This window comes from Choloepus didactylus, chromosome 23, assembly GCF_015220235.1.
Source record: "Choloepus didactylus isolate mChoDid1 chromosome 23, mChoDid1.pri, whole genome shotgun sequence".
In the NCBI taxonomy this organism is placed as follows: domain Eukaryota; kingdom Metazoa; phylum Chordata; class Mammalia; order Pilosa; family Megalonychidae; genus Choloepus; species Choloepus didactylus.
The window spans coordinates 25,424,482-25,450,354 of NC_051329.1; the positions used below are offsets into that span (position 1 = coordinate 25,424,482).

The 25,873-nt window shown below is 56.4% G+C and overlaps 1 protein-coding gene across 5 annotated transcripts in view; it reads right to left on the bottom strand.

The window, feature by feature from the left end:
- TTC28 (tetratricopeptide repeat domain 28) overlaps positions 1-25,873 on the bottom strand; it is an 836,277-nt gene that overhangs the window by 17,972 nt on the left and 792,432 nt on the right. For all 5 annotated transcript variants that reach the window (XM_037817392.1, XM_037817391.1, XM_037817394.1 and 2 more), the window contains 2 exons: positions 11,447-11,591; positions 642-821 (listed from right to left, as the gene is read on the bottom strand). In XM_037817392.1, coding sequence (XP_037673320.1) covers positions 642-821; positions 11,447-11,591 — 325 coding nt within the window. The remainder of the gene's footprint in view (positions 1-641; positions 822-11,446; positions 11,592-25,873) is intronic.

The following is a 25,873-nucleotide window of genomic DNA, read 5'->3' on the forward strand; positions in this document are numbered from 1 at the left end:
GGGGGCCCATGGAGAGTCAGAAAGAAGTCAGGGTTTCGGGGGTTCTCAGAGAGTTTGGGGCAAGGGAATGGGGTTCAGGTTTGGCTCAAAAGTCCAGACCAAGGGTGGCCATGGGTGGCACCCGCGGCTCTGGGGAGGGCCCTCTGCTGCCTCCTTGATTTGCACAGACCTTTCTCCCCAGACTGGTTTTTCTGGCTGAATGAGACCCGAGTCCCTGTGCCCTGCAGGCCCCCCGCTGCCTTCAGTTCCTTCACTGCCCAGCCGGACTCTTCCACTCGGCACTGGGTCTTACCCGTCTGCCCTCCCTGGCTGCGGCCCCTCCGCTGGGCAGCTGGGGGCTGTGCTGAGGCGCCCGTGGCCCTGAGGGCCGCGTAGACTGCAGTGAACAAGCAGCTCCCTCAGACTCAGCCTGGCCTGAACCTGCCTCGGTGCATCCTAGAAGCTCACACCTGATGCCACAGCCAAGAAATGACCAGAGAAAGACGACCCAAACCATGGCTTCTGGAGGCACGAGGGGTCATGAGGGCCATGCCCCTGCCTTCGGACAGGTGCACCCTAAGGCCATTGTGCCCAGCTGAGACCGTGTCCCACCCCATAGTGGCGGGAACATCCCGTGCCCTGTGCCCATGCTGTGAGGTTACCTTGGAGTGCGGGCCGAGGGAGCGGACGGACGGGACGGCGATGAGGGCGAAGCGCTCGTAGAGGTACTCGTTGGAGGAGCTTCCCTTCAGGAGGGCGAAGGGCATGAGGTAGAGCTCCCCCTCCAGGACCAGGACGAGCTGCCGGTGCCGGCCCACGGGGCCGCTGGAGTGCATCAGGCCCTGTGGAGCAAGCATGGAGAGGCTCAGGCATGGCCCCACCCATGGGCGCTTTTGGGGGCCAGAGAACCCTGAGTGGCCAACAGAACCCTGAGTGGCAGGCTCCGAATTGCCGGACACGGATGGCTGGCTGGTGGCGCTGCCCACGCGGGGAGTCACCAGGTGGGGTGCTGCACAGACTGGCTGTGGCGCTGCCCTGCAGGCCTGGAGGACGGGGCATCTCATCTGTGGGTGCCCTGGGGCAGAGCAGGAGGCCAGGTCACCAGACGTGAAGAGCGATGTCCACAGAGACAAGGGCAGGCCCGAGCAAACGCAGCCGGTCTCTATGGGGGTCGGGGATGAGCAGAATGGCAGATGACCCACAAAGAGGTCTGTGTGCCATGCTGTGCCCCAAACGCCCAGTGTCAGCACAGGGAGCCCAGGAACAATCAGCAGTGACTCCTCGCAACCCCGCGGCAAGAACCTGACCTAGTGGGCTACACTGTCCATTTCAATGGACAGGGGACTGGAAAATCACAATAAGGATGGAAGATTCTGGAAATTAGGATGACATCTGCTGCAGGAGAAGGTTTCCTACAGGGGGAGGGGCCAGTCTCTGGGGCTTCCGGAGCCTTCCGGCCCTCTGCTCCTTCTCTGCAGAGATGCTCCTTGTCCCCTTGGCTCTGGACGGCTCTGCCCCTTGCTCCTTCTGGGATGCCTGGGGACCCAGCACATGGAGGTGACACCCCTCACTCCCGAAAGGCCCGGAGAGCTGCCTGCAGATCCACAGCAGACAGACTGACCAGCAGACAGACGGAACCCACTCACTCCTGTTCTCTACAGACACATTTCTTTCCCAAAGAATTGCAGATGGAGACTAAGGCATACGAATCTTGATAAAATAAACGGGCAAGAATTGTGAAACCTGGACTGACACAGGCCGGGGTGTGACTGGAGAGGAAGCTGCTACTCAGGCACTTGCCGCCCAGAGCCTGCGGGAGGGAAATGTCCTGGCCGGGTGGGCGCCGGCGCTGGCCCAGAGTCTGTGCGGGGGGCTGGGGAGTGCTGGGGACCCCTCGCCCTTGCCCCTGTCTGCAGGGATGGGCTGACGAGTGGGCGCCCACCAGGACGCTGCTGTGCTCCGGGGGAGCCGATGTGCACGTCTCCTCATCTGACTTCTGCCGTGGGCCCTTGGCTAAGGGTGGCAGAAGGCGCTCGGCTAACCCAAAGTGACACGTGCCTGGTGGGACATTCAGTCTGAATGGCCCCCTCTGGCTTCTGTGCTTTTTTTTTTTTTTTTTTTTCAATTCTAGCTGCATCTAAAGAAAGCAGAAATAAAAATGAAAAAACGATTAGGGCAGTTCGCTTCTTGTTTGCTTTAAGAGCTATTTTCCAAGACAGGGTTTATAGTAAACAAATTGCTGGACAACCCAGAAAGGGGGTGTATCACAGTTGTGGGATGAGTTTCTGGGGTGGCACTGGCAGGCAGGGGCTGGGCAGGCTCTGCTGGGGGCTGCACCTAAGGTGGGTGTCGCAGCCTAAGACCCCTGGGTGTCACACGGGGAGGGGGCTCTGGGGGCCGCACTCCCGTGCCGTTTCAGGGTGCCACGTGCACCTGGAAGCAGGACCACAGTGCCAGAGCCAACTGTCCCCCGATCTCAGTGTGGGGTCAGCAGCTGTGACAGTGACGATCTGTTCACTGCCCGGTGAGCACCGGGCTGCCTGAGACGGGTAATGAGCTGCCGACGTTGCGCGGGGCTCAGCCCACCTGCCATGTGCCAGCCGGCCCGGCCCTCGGTGGACCGAGCCATGTGGCGCTGTGATGAGGTCCTCCCTGAGCCCCTGCTGCCTGGCTCAGACCCGGTGAGGTTCTGTCACGCATCCCACAGGCCACTTGTGGACAAATCCCAATCACAGCAGCCCTTGACCGCTGGGGAAGGCAAGGGGTGTAGTGTTGGGGCTGGAATCCGTGTAGAGAAAGCGTTTGCTGGTGGGGTCTGCAGAACTCTAAACCTCCCCCACCAAATCTTAGCTGAGGCACCGGCCGGAAGACTGGGGAGTCCATGCTGTTGAACGCTGCGAGTGTGTCCTCTGACACGTGATTTCTGCTCCCGACAAGGGAGTGACCATCTGATGTGGCCTTATCATCATTAGCCTTTTGCCCAAGCTTGGCCTCAGCTGCTTCCAACAGCCATTTAATTGTGTTCACCGGTGCCTGCCGGGCACTGTGGAGAAGGCGGGCTTAGGACACAACCCCTGCCTGTGCACTTGCGATGCAGTTAAAAGAGCGTAACACACAAGAAGCCATTCTTTAATAAGACAGCACTAAATGCTGGAGCCCACCCGGCCAGGACATGGGGGCCGGCCTGTGGGGGGCCCTGGAGGGCAGGTGTGAAAGGTGGTCCTCGCAGGCCATCAGCTCTGCCTCACATCCTGCCACGTGGCCAAGGAGCCGCCGGGAGGCAGCCTGCAGCACAGGCGACAGGACTGTGCACGGCAACTCAGGCGTCGAGAGAGGGGGACAAGGAGACCTGCCGGGGCTGGGTGAGCAGTGAGTTTAGGGGACCAGGAGAGGGAGAGTATCTGAGTTCAAGCCTAAGAGGTCGGAGACTTTTCTTTTAGCCATTTTATCCCAAATTTACAGTCCGGATCCCCCGGGGCAGTGCCTGGAGCAGGCACAGGGCCCGGCTTGTGTGTCCAACCCTGGGCAAGCACCCGAAGGTGACCTGTCTGGGCAGCATGAAAGGAGGGGGTGACCGCAGCAGCTGCTCTCTGAAACGCAAGGCTTGTGGGGACAAAGGCTGGGCCGGCAGGTGACAGCTCCAGTTAAAAGGCAGCAGGAAGGAATGATGCTGGGAGAGAGGCCCTGGAGACTGCCTTCTGAGCCCTGCCTCCGGATATGCAAGCACTGCCCTTGTCACGAGAGAAGATTAGCCCTAATCCACTGTGAACCTGAAAGTGGAAAATCAAGTGACATCTCTATCCAAATTACATATCTTCCGCTAGACTGAAAAGGAGAGACAACTCAAGGAAACGCTACTCTGTGTCTTGGCATGTCACTCTAGGATGGGGTATTTACCACCTTCCCACATCTTGAGTTTGGAAGATAGAACGGCTTAGGGCTCAGCCCTACCCTGGCAGCTAAGAGTGAGTTCAATTTCCAGCAAAGACTCAGACTTCCTGACCCTTGCAGTTTCTAGAAATGGGATTTTTTGAAGTAGACCAAGACAGGGAGGCCAGGTAAACAAAAATCTGTTCATTCCCAAAGGGTGCCTCCTCTCCCTCCACAGACGGGCTGTGGCCCTGACCACGACCTGGAATCCCAGGCAGCGAGTGCTGCCCGAGCTCACTGTGTGCCGGGCCCAGCAGCTCACAGAGAAAGGACACGGCAGGCCCGACGCCGTGGCAGGCAGCAAGAGGGTGCAGGGCAGGGGTAGGCATGGCAGGGAGAGGAGGTGGGTGCAGATGCGTGCACGCTGGCGGAGGGGCTGTGAGCAGCTGTGAGCGCACCGCCGCACAGCTCCAATGCCTCCCCCCGCCCGTTCTACAAAGTGAGCAGGTGTGGAGCTCCCTCAGCAGCAGGACGGAGGGACGGTGGGTGGAGGGCACAGACATGGCCCCTCTGCAGCTTTGCAGCCTTGGTCTCTCTACATAGAAAGCACCATCTCTGCACAACCTGTGTGCTCTGGAGGCCCTGCCCCGCCAGTGCCCCAGCTCCCGCTGAGTGCCCTGCCCTGGTGGCAGAGCAGCCACAGTTCTGCCTGCTCTCTGGAGGGGGCCTGGCCCCAGGACACTCATCTCTGCTCTCGGGTGGGCTGGAACGCACCTTCTCAGTGGTTGTCCTTTCTCAGTACATCCCTCAGCCCTAGAGAACCACAGTTCCCTTATATTTTATAGTTACATTTTTGTCATAGTTAATAACTTTATGAGGCTTCTATCTTCTGATTAGACCCAGATCTCTCTTCTGGGCTGGACTTAGAAGGAGGGAGAGCTCTGCCAGGGGGACAAGGCAGGGAAGCAGGATTCTGGGTAGCGGGGAAAGATTGACCAAGGCAAGGAAGTCTGGGCCGGCTGCGGTGCCGGCAGCTCTCAGAAGCTCGGAACTGGGAGGCAGGGAGGCATGGGTGAGGCAGCAGCAGGTGCAGGCTGGGAGATGGTGGTTCTGAGCCCTTCAACAGGGCATGGACCTCCCTGCCCAAATCCCCAGCAGCTCTAAAGCCACATCTCACAGGCTCAGGACGACTAAGCTAGCTGCGGTGGCACAGGGAGGACGCCATGCCTGGTGCCAGGGGGCACTCGGGAACATGGATCCAGTGTGAATTGACAGACGACTTCAGGTGCTTGGAATAAGTTGAACACAAGCCCCTATTTATATTCTTTTCTCCTGAGCCTCAATAATTTTTCCAGGACAACTCATTCCCTTTCCCTCCAGTGTTCACAAATATTCATGCAGCTCAAATGTCCAAACGGCCTTCCTAGAGCATCCTGCTCCAAGTTTTACCCCCAGGGAATAAGAAAGACAAATGTCACCACGCCCTGCTCCTCCTCTTCCTTATGACCCTGTCACGGTCACCCACAGCTGTCTACTGAGTCACCACAACACCAGGCACCCGTGGAAGACGCCACCACGCAGTTTCCTTGAAGTCAAATCTCCCCGCCTGCAGTTCTGGACAACCCCCACCAATCCTGGATGTTTGTTTGGGTGGTGAATTCTTTCTTTTACTGTTTTGGCTATTGTAGAAGTTTCTGTATATACCATGGCAACCAGAGTCTTGAATGCTTCAGAAAGTACCAATATCAAATGTTTTGTTCCAAGTGTCCTGTCCACAAACCCCCTGGGGCCCAAGCGGCTCCGTGTCACTGGAGGAACAGAAGGTCTCTCAGGGTTTCACAGCCTCACAGGCCAGAAGCGTGACCATCCCTGATCACTGCGGGGGTGGAAAGGACGGACGCTCCTGGGTCTGTGAGTTTTGGGCTGGGTAGATTTACCACGAAACAGACTTTACCGTCTATGATGAGGATTCCAGGTGCAAAGGACTGCTGGAAATCTAGACACCCCAGAAGTACATATAGAGCTTAGGATTCAGAAGGCGTTTGGTTATGCTGTGCTGAATGAAAAAATGAGATTTTTCCTGACTCGTATTTTTGAATGAGCAAATCGATCAAACAGAACTTTTTAGGTTGAAGAACCTTTTCTGTGTTGCTTCTGAGCAATCTTGTCATCCCAGATAGATGTATCCAGTTTAAGCAAATATCTCATACCTATGGGAAATAACCCTCAATCAAGCACTGAAATCTACCAAGACCATAGATACTGTTTTCCAGCCCCAAAATGGAAAAGTAAAATTTCAATCCACTCAACTGTGTTCTTTGGCCAAACAACAGACTGCAGGTTTGCTTAAAGAGCCTGAGGGGGGTGGGAAGGGCGGGACTGGGTGTTGGAAAAGTATGTCCCACCGCCCCTTGGAGCCAGAGGGGCCTGCCCGATACTCGGCGTCCAACGTCAGCCAAATCAGCCTAAAGGGACCACGCGGGCAGCAGGAGCCTCCTGCAACAGGGCAGATGTCTCTGTCTTGGCTGCCCTGGAAAAATGAGCCCACACACACTGCCCTGGCAGGAGGATGCCGCAGTATATCCGGAACCTGCCAGAGAAAGGCCGGTGGCTGCTTGTAGACTGTCAGCCAGAACAGAGCCAGGACACAGGTGAAACTCACCCGACAGCAGGGACCCAGGTGAGAAAGCTACTTACAACTCGTGGGAAATCACTGACTCTTCTGGTGCTCTCACCATCAGTGGTTCGGACAGCTTGCAAGTAACTGCTTCCATTTTTCCTCCTCCTAATCAGTTGTAGAACTGATGGAAGTCCTTGAGTGACATTTGTCCTCATTTAAATATTACTACAGATGTTTCAATCAGAAATCAACTAGATGGCCTGGCGGAGGGGCTGCCAGCCCCAAGGGCCTCTTCCTCCATCCCACCCTGTGGAATCCACGTCCGATCATTTCTATGGATAAAAACTCCCTGGCTGTCTGCAAACACGCCAATCTATCTGGAAAACGGGCACCGAGTGGTCAGTTCTCATCTCGTGTTGCATCTGATCCAGGGTAAGCTGGCTCATCACACTTCTTGATTTTGAAAGTAACATTTTATGAAACTCCATTTGCCCCAGTGAAGTACTTGTGGTCCTGACCCAGCCACAAGCCAGGCTATCCTCTTGGCAAGTCCTTGGCAGAGCCGGACCCCAGCTTCACGTTCTCAGATGATCGGTTTCAGGTGAACCCCCTGAACTCCTGCTCCTGGGTTTACGAAGCAGCTCACCTGTCTGACAGATGTGAACATCAAGTTTAAGTAAGTTTAAACTTGGGGTCTTAAGCTGGTAACTCAACAGCTTCATCGATCAAGAGCGAGGGTGAACCAGGACTTTTCTTTCCCATCAAGGTCCTTCTCTTTTGCTGGCTGCCCTAACAGTGCCCGTAGAATTGGGAACATAAGGAGCAGCGGGTGTAAGTCAGCTGAGATGGAGACTCTATCACCAGGATGAGTCCAAACTCCAAGGATCCTGAGAAGTCCTCAAATCCAAACCCTGGAAGAGTGACTTGATCCACTCCTAGGAAGTTTCCTACTCTAAATTTGGTTCCTGGTTATAGCAATTTCTGGCTTCTCATGATGCCTCTGTCTGTAAACTGTGGGGCTCATTTGGATGTGAAGTAAATAAGCAGCTTCCCAGAGAGCAACCCTGCCTTGCGACCCGCACACCACAGGGGCCTGGTGTGGAACTCTGCTGGGTGGAGGACAGCCAGTCCCTGGCCACCCAAGGGTGTGGTTCTGTGCCTGCAGGCCGTGGGGACAAGACTGGGAAGTCCTGGCTCAGAGGCCACCGTTACCACTCTTCCCTTTAACTTGATTAAAGATGAATGCTGTGGACACACACAGGGTCCCAGTCCCGTTTGCACTAAACACTTGCAACTTCCATCTGGTGACACTCTCTGCTTTGGGTGTCAGACAGGGTTTGATTTAATGTCTGATGAAGGCTTGTGTGCACACGCCGCGCTCTTCCAAGATAACTGGACACGGTGGTGCCAGCCTGATCGCAAAGGACAGCGCAGTTCAAGGAGAAGCCACGGCAGTGATTCCCTCAAGCCAAATTGAATCAAATACTGGTGCACGGCCTAAGGTAAGATATTATTCTGTTCTGCTTTTCGCACTGTCTGACTTAGTCCCTTAGCAGCGGGGCTGCAGCTAAATGAAGGCAGTTGTTCAAATAATTATCATCCCCAGGTGAAGAGGCTAATCGTTTTAGTCTTGAACTGTCAGTGATTCGTAATCTTGGACTTTTGGTTTTGATTTGTATTTTCATTGAATACAATGAAAATGGAGAAGGACCCGGCAGCTGACAGCAGCAGCCGGCGGGAAGCTGGCTGATGGTGTCGTGTCGCCCTCTAGTGGTCCCAGAGCAGGGTGGGATCCCCTTCCCCACCTGGAACCCCCCACCCCCGGCTCTGCGGCCCCTGCTGCGGAGGCCCCCCTGCAATGCTGGAGGGCTGGTTGGCTCATTCGCACAGCGAAGCTCTGCAAAGCTCTGGAAAGCTCCCAACTCTCCGGAACGCAGTGAATGCAGAGGGGGCCACGCGCAGCTCTTAAGAAGCCATCCCACTTTCTTGGTGACGGGCCGTCTCCTTTCAGGAATTCACTTAAACAGGCATTATTTTGGTCATTGTTCTAACCTGATTGAGACCCGAGTCTGTAACCGCCCCCCTTCCACAACCCTTGAAGGAAGGGCAGGCTGTGCAGACACAGGCCACCGCCAGCCCCCTGAGCGGGCTGTTATCCCTTAAGTCACAGAGTAAAGTCCTCGGGGAGGAAACTCCAAAGCCACATGCAGATTTGATAAAATCATAGCATCTTCTTCAAGGATGACTCCTGGTGCTGGAGCAGCTTCCCAGGTCCAAGTTAACGCAGAAGCCTCCCCGTGCCCCTCGGCTTCCTCTCCGAGCTCTCTCCCCGGGGGAGCAGACCCCTCCCACAGTCTCCGTCCTCAGCCCAGCTAAACATGGGATGCCTCGGCCAGTGAAACAGCCCGAGGAGTGGTCCCACTTTGGGCACATCAAGTGCACTTTTGATCCCTGAAAAGCAGGCCTAGCGTCTTCCTTCTTCCTCACAACCCCTTGGAAAGCCCCCAGGTTCCATACAAAGAGTGGCTCCCCTCAAACTTTATTAACTGCTTCCCTTCTTGTGTCTTCTGCTTTCCATGCCAAGCTAGACCCAAAACGCAAATGCAGCTTTGGACCACAAAAGCATTCCATAAACTTTACTGAGTGCCATGTGCCAGCTACTGGGGACATGCCTTAAGGGTGTGGTGGTGGGCAGTGAGGCAGAGAACCGGAGGCAGCAAAGAGCTAAGTCCTGAGTCCAATTAGGAATCGGTGCCATGAAAGGCACTTGGGTATGGATGGGGCTGTGGTAAGGGTGGAGGGGAAGGGGTGCAGGTACAGTGCAGGGAATAGGACAAGGAAGGCTTCACAGAGGAGGGGACACTTGGCTGGGTCCAGAAAGATGAGAGGAGCTTGCAGGGAGTAAGATCCCTCCAGCTGAAAACGGCTTCTGCCTTAGTGAGTGCCAGGGGCCCTGGGAGCAGAGGCTGACGGTCACAGGGCAGTCTGCCCCCATCAATCTAATTGACAGCTAACCTCCATGTTTGCCTTCTGCACCACTGTTCCTCACCCCCCACCATCATTAATCAAATGTAATTTGGGGGCCCTGAATGCAAATGAGTAAATGCAAAAGAACTCAGAAGGCCCAAGAGAGCAAAATAATTGAGGGTTCAAATATCCTTCAGAGGAGCTGGAGGGTCAGTGGAAATGCAGCGGGGAAGGCTGGTAGTAAGTCACTGAAACGGTGTGCATGATGGTGAATGGCAGTAAAGAAAACTGAAAAACCACTCTAAGGGTCTAGGGATATATTTCTTCCTCTGAGGCATGGCGTATAAGTCAGGGTAAGTTATTATGGCACCGGAGAAGCTCCGAGCGGGAAAGCTCTCTGCGGTCTGCAGTCCTGGAGACCTCACTGAGGCTGATGATGGACAGGAAGGGAGGTGGGCTGAGAGCAGGCCGGGCCCACACACCAAGGGCAGGGCAGAGCTGACTGTGATACAACCTGAAGGTCTGGAAGCACCGGGAAGGCCTGGGCAGGCAGCGGCCGTGACTGAGGGCTGCAGGTGTGTGTCCGCGCATGGGGGCCACTGCTGTCCACATGCTCTCTTATCTGGTCTGGTCCCTGCTCTCCCCTGATGTGTCCGGTGGGTTATCCTCATTTCATATGAGGAAATGGATCCACGAGGAGGGATAGCAGCTTGGCCAAGGGAGCCAGCTAGGACAGAGCAGACAGGAGTCCAGGTCTGCTGGCTCCTAGAGGCTCTACACTTTTCAATACACCCCACATCCCTGAGCTAAGGAAAGGCCAGAGGGTACTGGCAGACAAGCTGCCTCTTTCAAAGCATTAGGTGAGCTGAGGTCCCTGGGAGGCCAGGCAGCAAAAGGTACAGTATTTCCTGCGGACAAAGAAATCATTGTCAAGTTGCGATTTCCTGAGGATGCACTTCACCTCTGTCATGGCTGGAGCAGAAGAAAGGGTTGTTAAGGGGTCACTCCGACATCTGCAAGGCAGAATGAAGGAGGGAAAAGCAGCCTGGCCAAGATGGCTTGCTGCCTGCTGTTTGCGGACCGGCCATGCCAGCTTCCCTACCTGAGAGTTGGTCCCTCCAGAGAGTGCGGCCCCATCTGCTGCAAGTGCCGTGGGCTTTCCCAACAGGCCATTTACAAAGGCATTTGATGGTCTCAGAATTCAGATTCAAAAAGATCCCCAGGTCCTGTGACTTACCTGACCATTAGAGAGCTGTGTCTGAATTAACAGGTGATACACGAAGACACGTATCACAAAGGGCAGGTGAGACATGCCACAGAAAACTAACCGCAACTGCTTCCAACCTTCTCAAGAAAACTCAAAGGCAAGCGTGCCTTTACAACTGGAGTCTGTGTGATGAACTCAGAGGTTCCTGACAATGTCAGAGGCCGAGGGAAAGAGAAAGGTGGGACCTGCTTCTCTGAGACCCATTCCCGCCTGAAAGCACAGCCCTGCCGTGAAACCACCTAGGCAAGATTCTAGAATGAGATGTGGGGAGGTGGGGGAGCACCCCCGGCAAGGCGTGAGCACAGGATGGAAGACGCTTCCTGGGAACGGCAGTGCCACAGTCACATCCCCCATGGAACCTGCCAGATGGGGAGTGGCCATGATGCAGGTGCCCCAGGCCCACTCTGCAGCCGGTTCCTACCGCCAACTGCAAAATGTGCACAGCCCTGGGCCTCCCCGCAAGTGTGCTGCACAGGCCAGGAGGGGGTGTCAGGTTGCTGAGAGCAGAGCAGAGCTGGACTGGAACCCACATCTGCCAACTGGAATCTCAGCCTTGCTCACAAACCAGCCAACCAAGACCGAGTCCACTTCAGCTTTGAAACACTGAGCGAGAAGCCCTGTGTTCCGGAAAAACTCCTGTTGTCTCAGGAGCCCCTTCTTGCATATCAGGGCGATACACGTGGGCACTGGCCAGTAGACGACGTGGAACAGCAGGAGGCTGCAGGTGCCAGGGAGGCACTTACCCCTTCCATGGGTGCTATGAGCAGGTCGTACAGGGCGCGCAGCGGGGGCTTGGCGAAGGACCCCTGCCTCCTGGGAAGAGAGGAGGCCCCGTCCTTGGCGGGCGACATGGTGTTGCTGAACAAACTCGTCATGCTCTGGCAGCTCCTGGGGGAAGAAGGCCAAGGGGTTAGTCGGGCCGGAAGGGGGTCTGGGGTCCCTCCCCACCAGTGCTCCAGGTGCCCCACCCACCCCCTGGCCGGCCCCGTTCGCCCCTCTCTCCCTGTTCAGGTAATTTTCACCGTACAGTCAGCACCGACAGAAACCGCAGGATGAAGCAGCTGCACACAACGGCTTACATTTCTATGGAGCTTTCTCACATCATCAGAAAGGCCTAAAGTGCTGTTCAAAGGATTTAATGACATCCCGTGTGGAGCAGTGTGTGCAGCAAACGTGAGGACCGTTAGGAAAGCAGCAGCTGCCAAGGGCAGGAGGAAGACAGCGCCCTGCTGCCAACTTGTCCGCGGATGCGCAAGGGGCATGTGGCCCCGACCGCGGCACGTCCCGCAGCGGCTCCTTCAGGAGGGGAGCTGGGAGCTGGCCACCAGGAGCGGCTGACCGGCGGTGGTGCCTGCAAAGGGCACCAGTTCAAGCGTGGCTGGGTTGTTTTGTTTTGCTCTTTATGTCCCAGTACTTCTAGTTAGTTTTACTAGCACAATGGCATTTTCAACCCCCAAGGACCCAAGTTTCACACTTGCAACATAGGATGAGACCACTCCTTCATTCATTTATTCACTCTCTCATTTAACAAATGTTTCCTGAGTCCCAGCCATGTGCCAGGCACTGCTGTACACCCTGGGGATCGTCAGAGAACAACACGGGTGAGTGGGTGAAGAGCCGGTGCAGGGGAAACAAACCACATCCAGCGCGGGGCCAAAGTGCCCCCCAGCCCTCCTCTCCAAGCCCGGCCTGCCGCCCGGCACAATGGGCCCTGGCACAGCCTTCTCATGACTCTTGTCTGACCACTGAGCAGCCAGTCATGTGCAAACCTTGACTGGACACTGCACACAGTTCTGGCATTTCTGCCGCGTAGGCTAGGAGCCCTAAGGACAGGAGCCATGTCATCAACAAGGCACACTGCAGAGCTGCAAAACGTCCTCTGGGCTGCTGTTGGCAGCAGCTCCTTGACTGCCTTCTCTGCTGGGTCAGCCCAGCAACCACCAGAAAGCTTCAGTTGTATTTCCCAGGTATGGCTTCTGTCCCTGGTCGTCCCTGACCTTGCAGCATTCGCTGGAACCTCCCACTTGACCCAAATTCTAGTGTCGAGCCAAGCCAGGCTCTGAGCCCCGCTGGGCTCCTACCCTGGCTCCCTGACAGAGACGAGGGCCCGGAAAGCCTGCTCACATCCCCTCGTCGGCCTCGCTCATTCAGGGAACGTGTAATTACAAGGGATCGGGGCCGTGTTGTGTCTTTGCCAACAGAGCCACTGAAGCACAGATAACCCTGCAGTGACACTCAGAGGCTCACTTAATTCCAGCGAAAACCCTGCAAAGAGCAGTTCTTCCCAGGGGAGACGCCTGGTGTGACATGCGGTGTCTGCCACAGCGCTGCTTGCTCCTCAGCAGATGGGACCTGGGCCCTAAAGAGGCAGGTGCTGCAACGGGACAGCAAGATAGGGTGGCTCCCTTGTTCTACATGCCAGGTCAGTGTTGACCTGGACTGGGGGCTCCAGCCCTCCCACTCGAGGTCCGTTGGGCACCTGAACCCAGTCAATCCAGCTGGGGGATTGGGGGAGCCACATGTCTCCAGACAATGCTGTGGGCACAGGTCCTCACGGCAACTGCTGGGCGCTCCACAGGCCACCAGGCCCTTCTGCTCTGAACTAAAACGCTCCTGCTGGAGGAAGGTTCCCCAGCTCTCGGGCATTCCCCACAGGCTCCCCTGCCTGCCTCTGTGATGTAAGGAGCCCTGGGTAACCCAAGCTGCACAGGACAGGCATGCGGGCTCCTTCCAGCTAGCTCACAGCATGGACAGCTACTTGCTCCAAGAGCTTAGATCCAAGTGCCCAGTCCATGGGAGCCCCTCCCCTGATGAGTGGGCTCCTGAGGGCACGGGAAGTCAGGGCGAGCCCTGGAGCCTGGGCAGGGAACCCCTGCTGGCAGTGTGGCTGCAAAAGCATGGTTTCTGGAAGCACCCCAAGGACATACCAGGGAAGGGCTGGAGTCAACAGCCTAGCACTAGCCACCAATTCAAAAGAGGCCGAGGCATGGAGGGAGGGGGTGGGGCCTGAACTGAAGGACAGGGCTGGCGGCCAGACCTGCTGGGCCTGCAGCCCACCTTGGGCCAGTGACTTACCCTCGGCCTTGCTTTCTGCCTGTGCAAAAGGGATGTCACTGCGGGAGTGTGAGGATTGGATGGTGGAGGCACAGCCCCAGAAAGGACGAAGGCACCATGAGTATCAGCCCTGGGAAGGATCCGTGAGGGAGACCTGGGGCAGGAGGGTGCCAAGGCTGGGTCCACAGAGGGGGCCAGGCTGGGGAAATGGGCCTAGAGCAATTCCAGAGTCCCAGGCTGATGGCTGTGATGCCATTTTATTGAATTCCAGGACATATCGGAGGCATCTAAAGAGGCCCAACAGTGCTAACCTGTTCCACAGACGTGGCTGCCCACAAGGTGCTGGGCACGGCGGGTCCACAGAGGGGGCCAGGCTGTGGGTCTCTGCACCAGGCAGCTTGGCACAGCCGAGGGCCGTGAAGAAAGGGAATGGCGCCACCAGAGGTGGTGGAGACACTGAGGCACGAGTCATGGACTCTAGTTGGCGGTCAGGGAGGGCTGAGGGGAGGCTTTTGGGAGAGTGCCATTAAGGCTGGGCCACAAGGGATGATCTGGACAGAGAGACAACACGGGGAAAGGCAGATGCTGGGAAATGGAGCCTGGGGTGCTAGGGGTGGTGAGTGTGAGGGACGTGGGTGGGAGAAGGGAGCAGGCCAGGTGGGCCTGGGGTTGGGGGTTGGAGGGAGGCTTGTGTGCCAGGAGAAAGCTCCGGGTTTTCCTGTGGGGAGGGTGGAGGCAGGCCTGCTCGCCTCTTTAACAACCAGCCTCCCTCGGGGATGACCAGAGGGAGGCCATCTGCAGTGTGCACCCCTCCCTGGGAACTTTTCCCCTGGTCCCCAGGCCAGCCTCAATGGAGCAGCTAGTCAGACGTCTGTGTCCAGGGCTGGCAAACACACGGCTGCTCAAGGAACCCGACTATTCTGCGGAGGTTTCCCGGGAGACCCTCCGTGGGTATCTGGGTCTGCTTCCAGGCATGCACAGCCCTCACATGGAGGCCGTGTGTCTGCATCTGCACCTGCCATGACATGCGATTCTGTCCTGCCCTCTCCCAGGCCGGCCAGCCTGCCTGCGCCCCATGTGCACCTGCTGACTCTGCCACCCGGATGCCACACCACGCGTGGCTGCCTCTCAGCCTCCCACTTAGCAGCTGCTGGGCCTTAAGCCGGGGCCTGCCCAGCCTGGCTGGGGTGCACCAGAGCCAGCTACACGGCCTCTTGCCCCAGTCAGGCAGGAAGCCCCTCTAATCTGTGTTTCTATTCAGAGGAGGACACTTATTCCTAGAGATATCTTTTTCAAAGTAAAAACAAAAGCCCAGAAATATCCGTCTGTGGTAAAACAAAAAACAAACAAAAAACCCGAAATCATTTGAGGCCACTGCCTTGGGCAGGAAGGCATCTGTTGTGAGGCCTTGGGCCCTCCCTTCCCCAGCAGCCTGGGGGCAGGGGCTGCCTGCTTCTCCATGCTGGTGGCCCCACACTGGCTCCCTCTGCCTCCACAGCGCCTGCAGGTCGTGGGGCCACGAGAACAGTCCCGGAACCACCATTCCACAACAGAGCCTCAGAGGGCAGGAAACCAAGACCAAGAACGGATGAGGGCCCCCTGGCCCCAGGCCCTCGGAGGCTGGGGCTGGAGGCTGGGCCCACAGCTGCCTCGCCTCCACGAGCCCTGGGCGCCGCTGCAGCCCGTGCTGTGAGCAGGTGAGGCCTTCTAGATAGGATGGTCTCCCTTCACGCATGGCTTCTGTTCTGTTCTGTTACCTGCTACAGCTATTTTACTGGGGTACATCTGCCTAGAGTTCTGCATAAAGATAGATTTGTAAAAATTTAGAAGAGTGAAGCAGTCAGCTGGGGCGCCTCAGCCCTAGAGTCTGACAACAGGGAGCGTCTACGGTGACCTGAGTGGGCCAGGCTGTGTGACTCTGGCAAGGCACGTCCCTCTTCTCCTCGCCTCTTTTCTTTGCTTGTAAAATGAAGGGCTGGGGCTAATGTCCTCACAGGTTCTTTCAAATGGGCTGGTCAGGGCACGAGTACAGCGTCCAGGTGCTGTAACCTGCCCAGGTGACAGGCATGACTGGTCCACACCCCCATGGTGGAGGAACCTGGGCCAGGGAACACCCTACGGAAGTGTGGTTCTGGGCCCCGAGCCCCAGGGTGGTGGACTGCTCACAGGGGCTGCCAGGCGTGGGCGGGGGGCAGACCTCCCCTGCTGGCCTCCCTCCTGTGCGGGCGTGTGCCCGGGCATCCCTTGCCCTGCAGAAGGCCTCGACTGGGAAGGGTGGGGCCCACAACGGCAGGACCTCGGTGACTGTGCTGCTCCCACTTCTGCAGCACCTTCCGGCCTGGGTGAGCAACTTCACTCTGCCTCCGTTCTCTGGACAATAAGACCAGGGAATGTTTCCTTCATGAATCAGGATGGAGCCTTGAAAGGGGGTAGAGAACATGCTTCCTCACGTGCAGGTTGGGAGCTGCAGGGTGGCTGCACCATCCACACACAGAGGCCCCAGGAGAGAACGCGCTGCACCACCCCCCGCACCGGCCTGCCCTCCATGCCCATCTCGCCCTCTCAGGTCCTACGAGGTGGGGCTACTCCTCCTGTTCAGGGAAGAAACTGAGGTTCAGGGAGAGCAAGAGACTTGCCCAGGGTTGGCGGACAAGGCAGAGGCCAGGCCTCTGGCCGAGACCTCGTGCCTGTCACCTGGACAGCGGGGCAGGGGTTTCACTGTCCTCCCAGCGGCTGGTTCCATCCAGGTGGTGCTGTCAGCGAGCCTTCATCACCCCCCAGCAGAGCACGGAAGCAGCAGGGCGGCCCCCTCAGCTCCCGGGGGTTCCGTTGCGCGGCCAGGCTGGCGGGGCGGCGGCTGCACCACCCCAGGACCCCAGCAGGGGGCGCCAGCGCACCGTCCTCTCGCCGGCCTGTTCCGCAGGGACCCGGGTGGGCTGACAGCCTGGCTCTCGGCGGAGAGGGTTTCCTCCTAGCACACTGTCTTTATTAGCTCATTCCTTAGATGATGTTTATTAATCTACTTCTGGAGAAATATTAATTTTCTCCATTTACAACCGTCTGTGTGATGGCAGGCAAAGGAGAGGGAGCAAGCATATATCCAGGGGGAGAGGAGGTGAACCGGCGACAGGGAGAGCTGGCCCTCAGAGGCAGGAAATGCAGAACCACAAGAGGACACGTGCGTGGCTACCGAGGGGGCAGAGGCATCAGGGGTGAAGCTTGAGTCTGGGCTGATGACAAACACCACCTGGCCCAGGCTGCACTCGCTGCTCGTCAATCTCCTTCTCAGGGGATGAAAAGTTCTATTCCCGAGGCAGGAGAGGATTTACAACCATGGGACAGGCCTGAAGCAGACGCTGCACTGCACGGACTGTGGGCCCAGCTGTGGGGGGCACTGGTGTGTGCTGCCCTGGGGGCCAAATGGAGGGGGAGCAGGCAGTAGGGAGCCTCCATCCAAACTGCAGTGCTCAGGAACACTGGGCCAGTTCCCCTGGTTTCCACCAAGGTGCCATTTAAAGAAGGGACAGGAGAATGTGGCAAGCTGCTCCACGTGCCCCCCACTGGTTTCCTGGCCTTTCAAGTTCAAAGGTGGAGAGCTAAATGAATCAACTCTGCTTGAGCCAAATAAACTCCTCTCAGGTTGCTGGGATGGGAGCCCACCCCTGTGGAGTTGGCAGGCCCGGCCCGCCACGGTTCAGGCTCTCGGCTCAATGCCCTCCGTCCTGTTGGCCTGATCTGGCTCTCAGAGGCGGCGATTCTACAACACTGCGGTCTTGAAGACTGAGCCTCCCCACAGGCCTGTACAGGGAAGTGAGTACTGGTCAGCAGCAGAGAGCAAGAGGAACAGGGTTCAGAGGCCGCTCAGGGAGAATGAGACTGAAGATTATGGGGACAGTGGAGCCGGTCTGGCCCTTGGGTGCCGTGGCAGGGCTGCCTGGGCAGGCGTGGAGGGAGGGGCCAGTAGGCTGCAACTGGGCACAATCCAGAGACTGCATGAGAGGCCAGAGCTCCATAGAAACAGGCTCTCTGGGGCCTTCTCCTGCAAGCACAGTGGACCTGAGGCTGTGAACAGACACCGTGCTGAGGAGGGGCAGGAGCTCAGGCAGGGCCCAGGAGGGCAGCTGGAAAGGGTGCCGTTTCCTGAAAACCCAGAGGCGATCAGAATGAGGAAAGAACTAGCTGCCTGGGGTTTGGTCCCCATGGCACCAAGGAGAAATGATTCAGTAGGAAAACACTGCATCACTGAGTGCTTATTTGGTGCTCGCCCTCCCGGAGCTTACAGTCGAATGAGGATGAAGCAAGGTCTGTCTGAGAGCTGCTGTGTGAATGTGTGAATGAGCGTGAGTGAGTGTGAGCGAGTGAGCATGTGTGAGCCCGTGGTCTTAAGCCTTGCATGCAGACTGGAGAGAGAAGGCCTCTGGGAGTGTCTCGTCTGTTCCCATCTCTTTCTGTGACCTACCCTTTTGCTACTCTGGGGCTCGATTCCATGGCAGGCCCACAGTCCTTGGCTTAACCTGTCCAGACACCGGGCAGTGAGGTCATCACCTTCTGGGGCAGATTCTGGGCTGGGCCAGAGCTCGGCTTTGACGTGTGTAGACCATTCTAGTCCTCACCATGGGCTGGGAAGCAGGGCTCATCCCCATCTCCACTTCCATGTTGCAGGTGAGTAAAGGGGGCTCTGGGTTAAGCATCTCACCAAAGGCCCTGGTGCCAGAGGCGGAGCCCTGCTCCTCGAGGCAGTCAGGCAACAGGAGGTCTGCAGCCTGGGTGCTCGGTCCTCTGGGGAGTCCCAGGCCTTCACTGCCAGAGAAGCACAGGGAGTTGGGGGAGGAAGGAGGTGGCCCTCCTGGCTCTAGAACAGGCCGTGGCAGCCCCATTCAAGGTGTGGTCACCGTTCCTGAGCCATGCCATTTCTTCCTTGTGTGGACACACGGCTCCTCATCTCAGGATGTTTTCATCATGCTTTTTCACTTTCCAAGGGTCCCATGGAGGGGTGGGCCAGGCTGCTCAGCCTGGTCCTGGGGGCTGTGCCCTGCAGTCAGGGTTGTCCAGCTCTTAGTCTGGCAAGCCCACAATTCCCCCAGCGGGGCGACCCTCCTCACAGGTGAGGGGTACTCCAAAGGGCACCCGGCAGGCAGTGAGCCAGGCCCCCACTCTGTTGGGATCATGCTGCCGAAAGATCCCTTGATTCCTTTCTCTCTCACCCTCGGCCCTGACATGACACTCCAAAATCCCCTCTGAGGCTCTGAACGCTGGGCTGTGTCTTCCGAGGGACTTGGCCTCCAATTTGAACAAGTGCCTGGGTTTTAAGGCACCAATAGAAAAATTAATTGGCTAAATCCATTATATTCAAATAGCCAGAGATGCTTCAATTCAATTAAAATAAATTAAAAAAAAAGGATACTGACACCACTCAGCGACTCCCCTCCATGAACATCCTTATGCAAAGGGCTGTCTCCTCTGGGAGAAGAACACTGCCAAACGCTGCATTTTAAGTACTTATTCAATAAGCTGTGGGCGCTTTCTGCCTGCTCACCTCCTTAATTACCAGGCGCCCAGCTCCATGGGTCTGGGGTTTCCTCAGGAGAATCATGAGGCTGGGCGGGCTCAGGCAGGGCCCCCTGCTCTTCCCATGGTGCCTGGCAGCTCTTGGGCCCAGGGATGGGTCTGGGCTGCAGGTGGCTTCTCCCACCTTGCTCCTGAGCTCTCCTGAACTTGCTGGGTCACTGGGCAGATTCACTTTCTAGGCAAGGGTCGTGACACAGCCTCCACCAAGAGGGCCTGGGCCTGTCCTTCCGCAGGAGGTGCCGCTGCAGTGGAGGGGCCCAGCCTCTGCCCACTCGGGTCACTTTGCTATGGACCTTGCTCCTTGCTGTAATGTGTATGAAGCTATGTGTCTAAGCCTGGAAATGGTTGCCTTGGAAGAATACGATGCCCAAGCCAGCCTTGCACGTTGCACAAGTTTTTCCTGCTGACCCCAATTAGGCATCAGGACAGATGGCCTAGCTGGGCAGTCAGTCAGGGACAGGCTTATCACATGCTCAGGGATGGAGAGAAGACAGCCCTGTGTGTGGCAGCCTGCCTGGCTGGTGTGTGCTCAGCAGCACAGCACAACCCCTTTCCGATGGGCCTTGCTCCCTGAGGCAGTTTGTGGGTCCAAGCCTGTCTAGCCCCCCACCCCCACAAACAAATACGTGGGGTTTCACTCATGGGTTCACACTGAGCCTCCAGAGTTATCTGGAGAGAATGCACTACCTCAGTAGGTAACGAGCCCTCTGTTACTGAAGGAGTTCAAGGCTGGGTGGCCACTTGGGAGGGGTACTGGAGAGGGGAGAGTGGGGTGTCTTTGGGGTCACACAGACCTGGATGCTAACACTGGCTCTGCCACTTACCAGCCATGGGACTCTGGGCAACTAATTCAGCCTCTCCGAGCCCCAGTATCCTTAGCGTTAAAAAGGGGGTCGTAATAGTATCCCTCGTGGTTGTTGTAAGGATTAAATAAGATAATACATATAAAGCACTGTGCCCAGTGCTGGGAACATGGGGTGTAGGGAGTAATCAACAGAAGGTCAGGGCCATCATTCTTCTTCTTCATCGTCGTCGTTGTCGTCATCGTCATTATCATCATCATCATGACCGTCATCATCCTCATCGCTGCTGTTGTTTTATCAGCCTCATCATCATTATTTAATGTCTCCCAATCCTGACATTCCTTCCTTTTCTCAATAAATGGGCAAGGACCTGTGCCTACCGCACAGGCACCGTGCTAGGCACCTTGGGGGAAATACCAAGAGAGACCAGGCTTGACCAGGCCTTTGGCGAGGGTGTTGGGAGCTGAGAGCACACAGGTTTGAGGCGGGGCCAAGGCAGTGTGTCCAACAAAGGCCCTGAGGGGGGAAAGAGCAGGTGGAGGAGTTCCCCTGGCTTAGGACAGAGGGTCAGGGCAGGGGTGGAACACGAGGTGGGAAGGATGGCAGGGCTGCAGAGTGAAGGGCTCGAATGCCAAGCACAGCCACCCTGACCCAGCTCTGCTGGGGGCCCCAACAGCCCTGAGCATGAGAGTGGTGCCAGTGGAATGAGCTCCAGCCAGAGGGGAGGATGGCGACCAGGCCCGGGTGGCTGGGGTGGTGACGTGAGGCCCTGGCTGCAGGGCAGCAGGGTTGGAGTGGAGCCCCGCTCTGCGAGGGGCAGATCTCATCTCTGCCACTGACAAGTTACGGACTTCAGGCAATTAACCTCGCTGAGCTTCAGCAACCTTGCAAAGCTGTTCTCAGGATGACATTAAATAGTAATTTAACGAGAACAATGAACTCTCAAGGAAGGGCCGTGGCAATAGGAATAGACAGAAGGGATGGAGACCAGAAATGTGATGGGGTTGAACCAGCAGGTTCTTGGCAGCAAACTGCATTTGGAGAGTGAGACTGCTGGGGATGCAGATGCAATATCGCATAGGGCGATGCAGAGAGGAGCAGGTCTGAGGGGTTCAGGGTTCAGTACCCCTGAGAAACAGCTCTAGGGTGCCATCTTCAGGCAGAGGTGTAGCAATGCTTCACAAACTTCAATTTGCATACAAAGCCCCTGGAGACTTTGTTGAAGTGCAGGTTCTGAGTCACTAGGTTTGGGACAGGGCTGGGAAACCACACAGTCCGGCCTGCATCCATGGGGGGATCTGTCTCCAGCAGTGCTGCATAAACTTTACTCCTTCTCTCTTACCTGTTTTTCCCTCTATCTTGATTTTCTCACCCCTTTATTTAGTTTTTATTTGATCTTGTGGCATCTGTATATGTTTTGGTAAACTGTTTTAAATAATTTCTGGAACAATAAAGTGAAGAAACGTGGTAAAGAAAATATTATTTATAAATTGTGCTGTAAAGTATATCGGCAAACTTGATACTTAGAGACAACCCACAGGCCACCCTTTTCCATTTCGAATAAACTTGCCACCACCAGATGGCAAATTTAAGGTGCTTTCAAGGTGACTTTTGATGGATGTTTCTTAATTTCACCCCTGCACCTCATTTTATTTACTGTTGCCTGGAGAGAAGCACAGAATGTGAGTGTGTGCAGGCACACCAGGAGGGTGCACACGGGAGGCCTGGGGCCTGGAGGCAGTGTACCAGGACAGGCAGGGAGCCTTGATGTGGGCTGACCATGCTCGCCGGTCACACGCCAGGACAGGGACTCCTGCCTGAGCCCCGGTGGCTGAGCCCACCTATGGAGCAGCTGTTTGCAGGGAAGGCGCCTACCAAGAAGAGACATAGGATGGGGGGATATGGTAGGGGGCTGACTGGGAGCTCAGGGTCCATCAACAAAGAACAGGGGACAGGGATGGCAGGACACCAGCCACAAGCTGAGCATTAACCTCAGGGGTTCAAGACTGTCACTGATACCCAGGAGAGTCATGTTTGCATTGACTCAAAGTCTCTCGGTACCTGGGAACCAGAGAGAGCCTGTATGGGGGGGGAAGCATCAAGCTGTCCAAACAGGTTTCTGGGTGGAGATCTGATTCAGAAGGTGGTTGATTTACCCCCAAAGGCACAGAAACCTCAGACCCACAGCAGGGAGAGAAGGAAACTCCTTACTAGACAGCAATCTCTATTACACTTCATTGCATTTGTCGCACCTCATAACTTTACCAGCAGGCATTGTTACCCCCATTTTCCAGATGAAAAAAAAAAAGGCTCAAGGTCACTCACTAATAAAGGGTAGAGCCTGGTTCCAAAGTGAGGTCTGCCTGGCCCCGGAGCCCAAGGTCTCTCCCTTCCACCCCACGGCTGATCAAGGGAAATGTCCAGGCCTGAGCCTTTGGGTGGACAAGGGCCTCTGGGTGGACAAGGACTTCTGCAACCTCACTACAGCGTGCTTCAGGCCAGCTGGTGGAGCATTTACAGGGCACTCCAGCCACACATTCATGCAGAGGCCAGCACGATAGGCATGCAGAGAGGGACACAGAGTCGCACAGGCCTCCAGCCCACTGAGCAGGCTGACCGTAGGGGGACAAATGGCCAACAGTTTGACTTTCCTCTAGTAACTGCTTTCTACTATGTCCTGCTGACTCTGCCTTCCCCACCCCTGTAGAAAATCTTGGGCAGATCCAAATCGTCAGCTTCTTATGTAACCTATATCTCATCTCCTCCCACCCCCACTGCAGGTCAGATGCTAGCTCACAGGATTTAGAAGGCAGGTCTGGCCCTGGGGCCACTCCTCCTTCCCCACTGTCAGCCTAACCCTCAGGTGGTGAGGGCAGCAGCCAAAAAGGAGAAGGAGGGTGGCAAGCATAGTTGATGCCCTCCACATGGCTCCCTCAAGAAGCACATGCATGAGCACTTTTGAGCCGTATGGGGGCCTCCCCATGCACCGTCCAACATAGGGCAATCGGCTCTGGCTCCCCCAGAGCCCTCTCAGCCCTGTCCCAGCTGTATACCCCATAACTCTCGCTGCTGAGGTCCCTGGCCCAAGCAGGCAGCCCCCTGGGTGGGGAAACAGCAAGTTGCTGAAGCCCCTGTGACCGACCAAGCAGGAAACATGTACATCCATGCAGGTCGGCCGTGGCCACCCATCCTCACCCGGTCCTTCTCTTTAGTCCCTTCTCCCTCTCCCATGTCACAGGAGCTGGCCTACACTTCCGCGCACTACCCGAGCACAGGACCATCCTGCCAGGTGGAGGTGCTTCTCCCTCCTTCTTGCAGGACTCCCACTCTTTGTGAGAAATTTTCTTGGAGGGCCCCTGGCCAGGCTGAGGAGCCTATCCTCACTTTGATGTCCCCCGCCTCCACCCCGCTTCCAGTTTTCTTCTAAAGATGGTAGTGGGGCTGGAGTGTGAGCTGGAGGTCTTGGAGACCCAAGGGAGATGTGGCACCTCTCTTTAGACTAGGAAACAACACATCTCTGTCCTTTGTTTGGGCTCTAGTCACCAATCCCTGGGCAATAGGAAGGCTCCATCCCCTCTGCCCGCCCCCTATCTTGTTACACATGCGGCCACAAGATATGAGACCTGGGATGCATGCTGCAGTAGAGTCAAACATTTCTCTGGGATACTGGTTCTCATTGATCCTGGACAGGCACAGAGTCCAGGATGCAGTCAAAGCCTAACTCATAATAACTCCTCTTTTCTGCAGCGAACGTGATCTACTGACCTCCATGTTCATCCCCCACCCACACACACTGACCTTCCAGTTCCCAGCCCAACTTCCAGGCAACGCTGCCTCAGGGCCCAAACCGGGGTCAGGATGTTAAACAAGGGAAGGGTTCTTGTTTTGGTTCATGGGTGGTATCTGCCCCAAAATGCAAATGTATATTCTGCCTAAGTACACAGGCAAGAAGAAAAACAGTGGTTGCAGAGACTGCAAAAAACAAAGGCAGAACAAAGACCAATTCCTGGAGAGCAGGAGAGAAAACTCTAAAGCCAAGTCTTGCTTGACTTTCACTAGCTTTGCAGCCTCATACGCAAATTGGTCCAGCAATCGACCACGGAAACGGAGAGACCCTGGAGAGGGGAGCTGGCACTGCCCCAGCAAGCACAAGGCCCCCCGCACATGGCCTCTTCTCCTTCATCACTGTGGGCTCCAGGGACGAGCCCCTGCCAGCCTTTGGTGCACTCACCTGCCATGTGAAGGAAGTGTGGGGCATGGCTATTTCTCCAGGTGGTCAACACCTGCTGCAGGTACATACAAAGTCCATCCCTTCCAAAGTCTACCCACCCACGTCACCTTAGGAATTCAAGTTTAGCACTATCCTCTCCCTTCGCTCAAAACAGTCAGAAGTTGCCATGTGTACGGTTCCTTCTGTGCACTAGGTGGCCTGTCAGGGCTTAGATATTTATGTCAGCACCTCTAATTCCCACATTAAAGGAGCCCTGCAAGGGAAGCAGCTTGTCTCCCTTTCGGACATGGGGAACCCTGAAGCTCACGGTGGCGAAATCACCCACCCGAGGCACAAGGCCAGGAAGCGAAGGGAGGAACCTCCTGGCACTCCAGTTCACTATGATAGCATCGAGTGGCAGAGTCAAGGATCACCTGCCTCACGGGCTAAGCAGCCAGCAGAGCAGGGGCTTGAGCCCAGACCTGCTCCACAGGCCTCCTCATACCTGGTTGCGTCCCCACAGGAAACTAAGAGCCGAGTGTGATTCCTGGGAGGGGGGTGGGGGGAATGAAGGAACTGGGGGTGAACAGGCTTGAGGTTTTGGCTTCCTTTCAACCAAGCTGCCAGTACCTACATCCCCAGACCCTGGCTCCTCTCCCACTCAGCTCGCCCCCCGGAAAGGAAGCATACAATTGTCACCCAGATAGCACAACAACGAGAGGAAACCAGGGCACTGGAGCATGGATGGGGTACCCAATGCCCCACACAGCAGGGCTGCCAACAGAGGCCGCCTCTCATCCACATCATGCCTGCTTCCCTCTCAAGTGAGCCCTCGAACCCAGGGCAGGGACTTATGACAGTCTGTGAGAGCTCTATCAAAATGGGACTTCCAGGTTGTTGCCAGGCAACCAAGTGACAGTGGCCAACACCCCCACTCTCCCTGCCTCCCCCTGTTTTTTGGGACCCAGCTCAGTAACACCCCTGATAAGAAGAAGCAGTGTGCTCACTTGGCGATTTCAACCTCAACTCAATCTTAAAAGCACTAAGGCCTATTTGGTCAAGTAATAGGGAAAGGGGCCTCGGGGCAGAGGTGAGAGTCTGGGCCTGGATGAGGCTGTCCTTAGACCCCGTTTCCCCCTCCAGCAGTGCTGGCATCTCCACTTGACCCGACCTCCTCGACACTCAGGCTCAGAAAATCAGCGAAGGGGTCTGGCCCAAGGTCACCTACAGGAGCTGGCAAAGCAGGATGTGAAGCCACTCTGAATGGGAAGTCAGTTCTGAGGCTATGAGGAGACGCAACCAGCCACCCCCTGGGCCGCTCATCCCAGACTCATGAGGACTGTGCTGTCAAGCCTGGCTGTCACTGCTTTCCCATGTGAACCGGAGTGCTGCTGAGAAGCAGAAGCCCTGACAAGTGGGGATCCTGTGTGCCTGACACTCGCTGTGTAAAACGGGACACAGAGCCAGAATCCTGACCAGCCGGAGGGAACGTCGGCTGAGAGCACAGTGTCCGTGCCCTGCACCTGGCCTGGAAA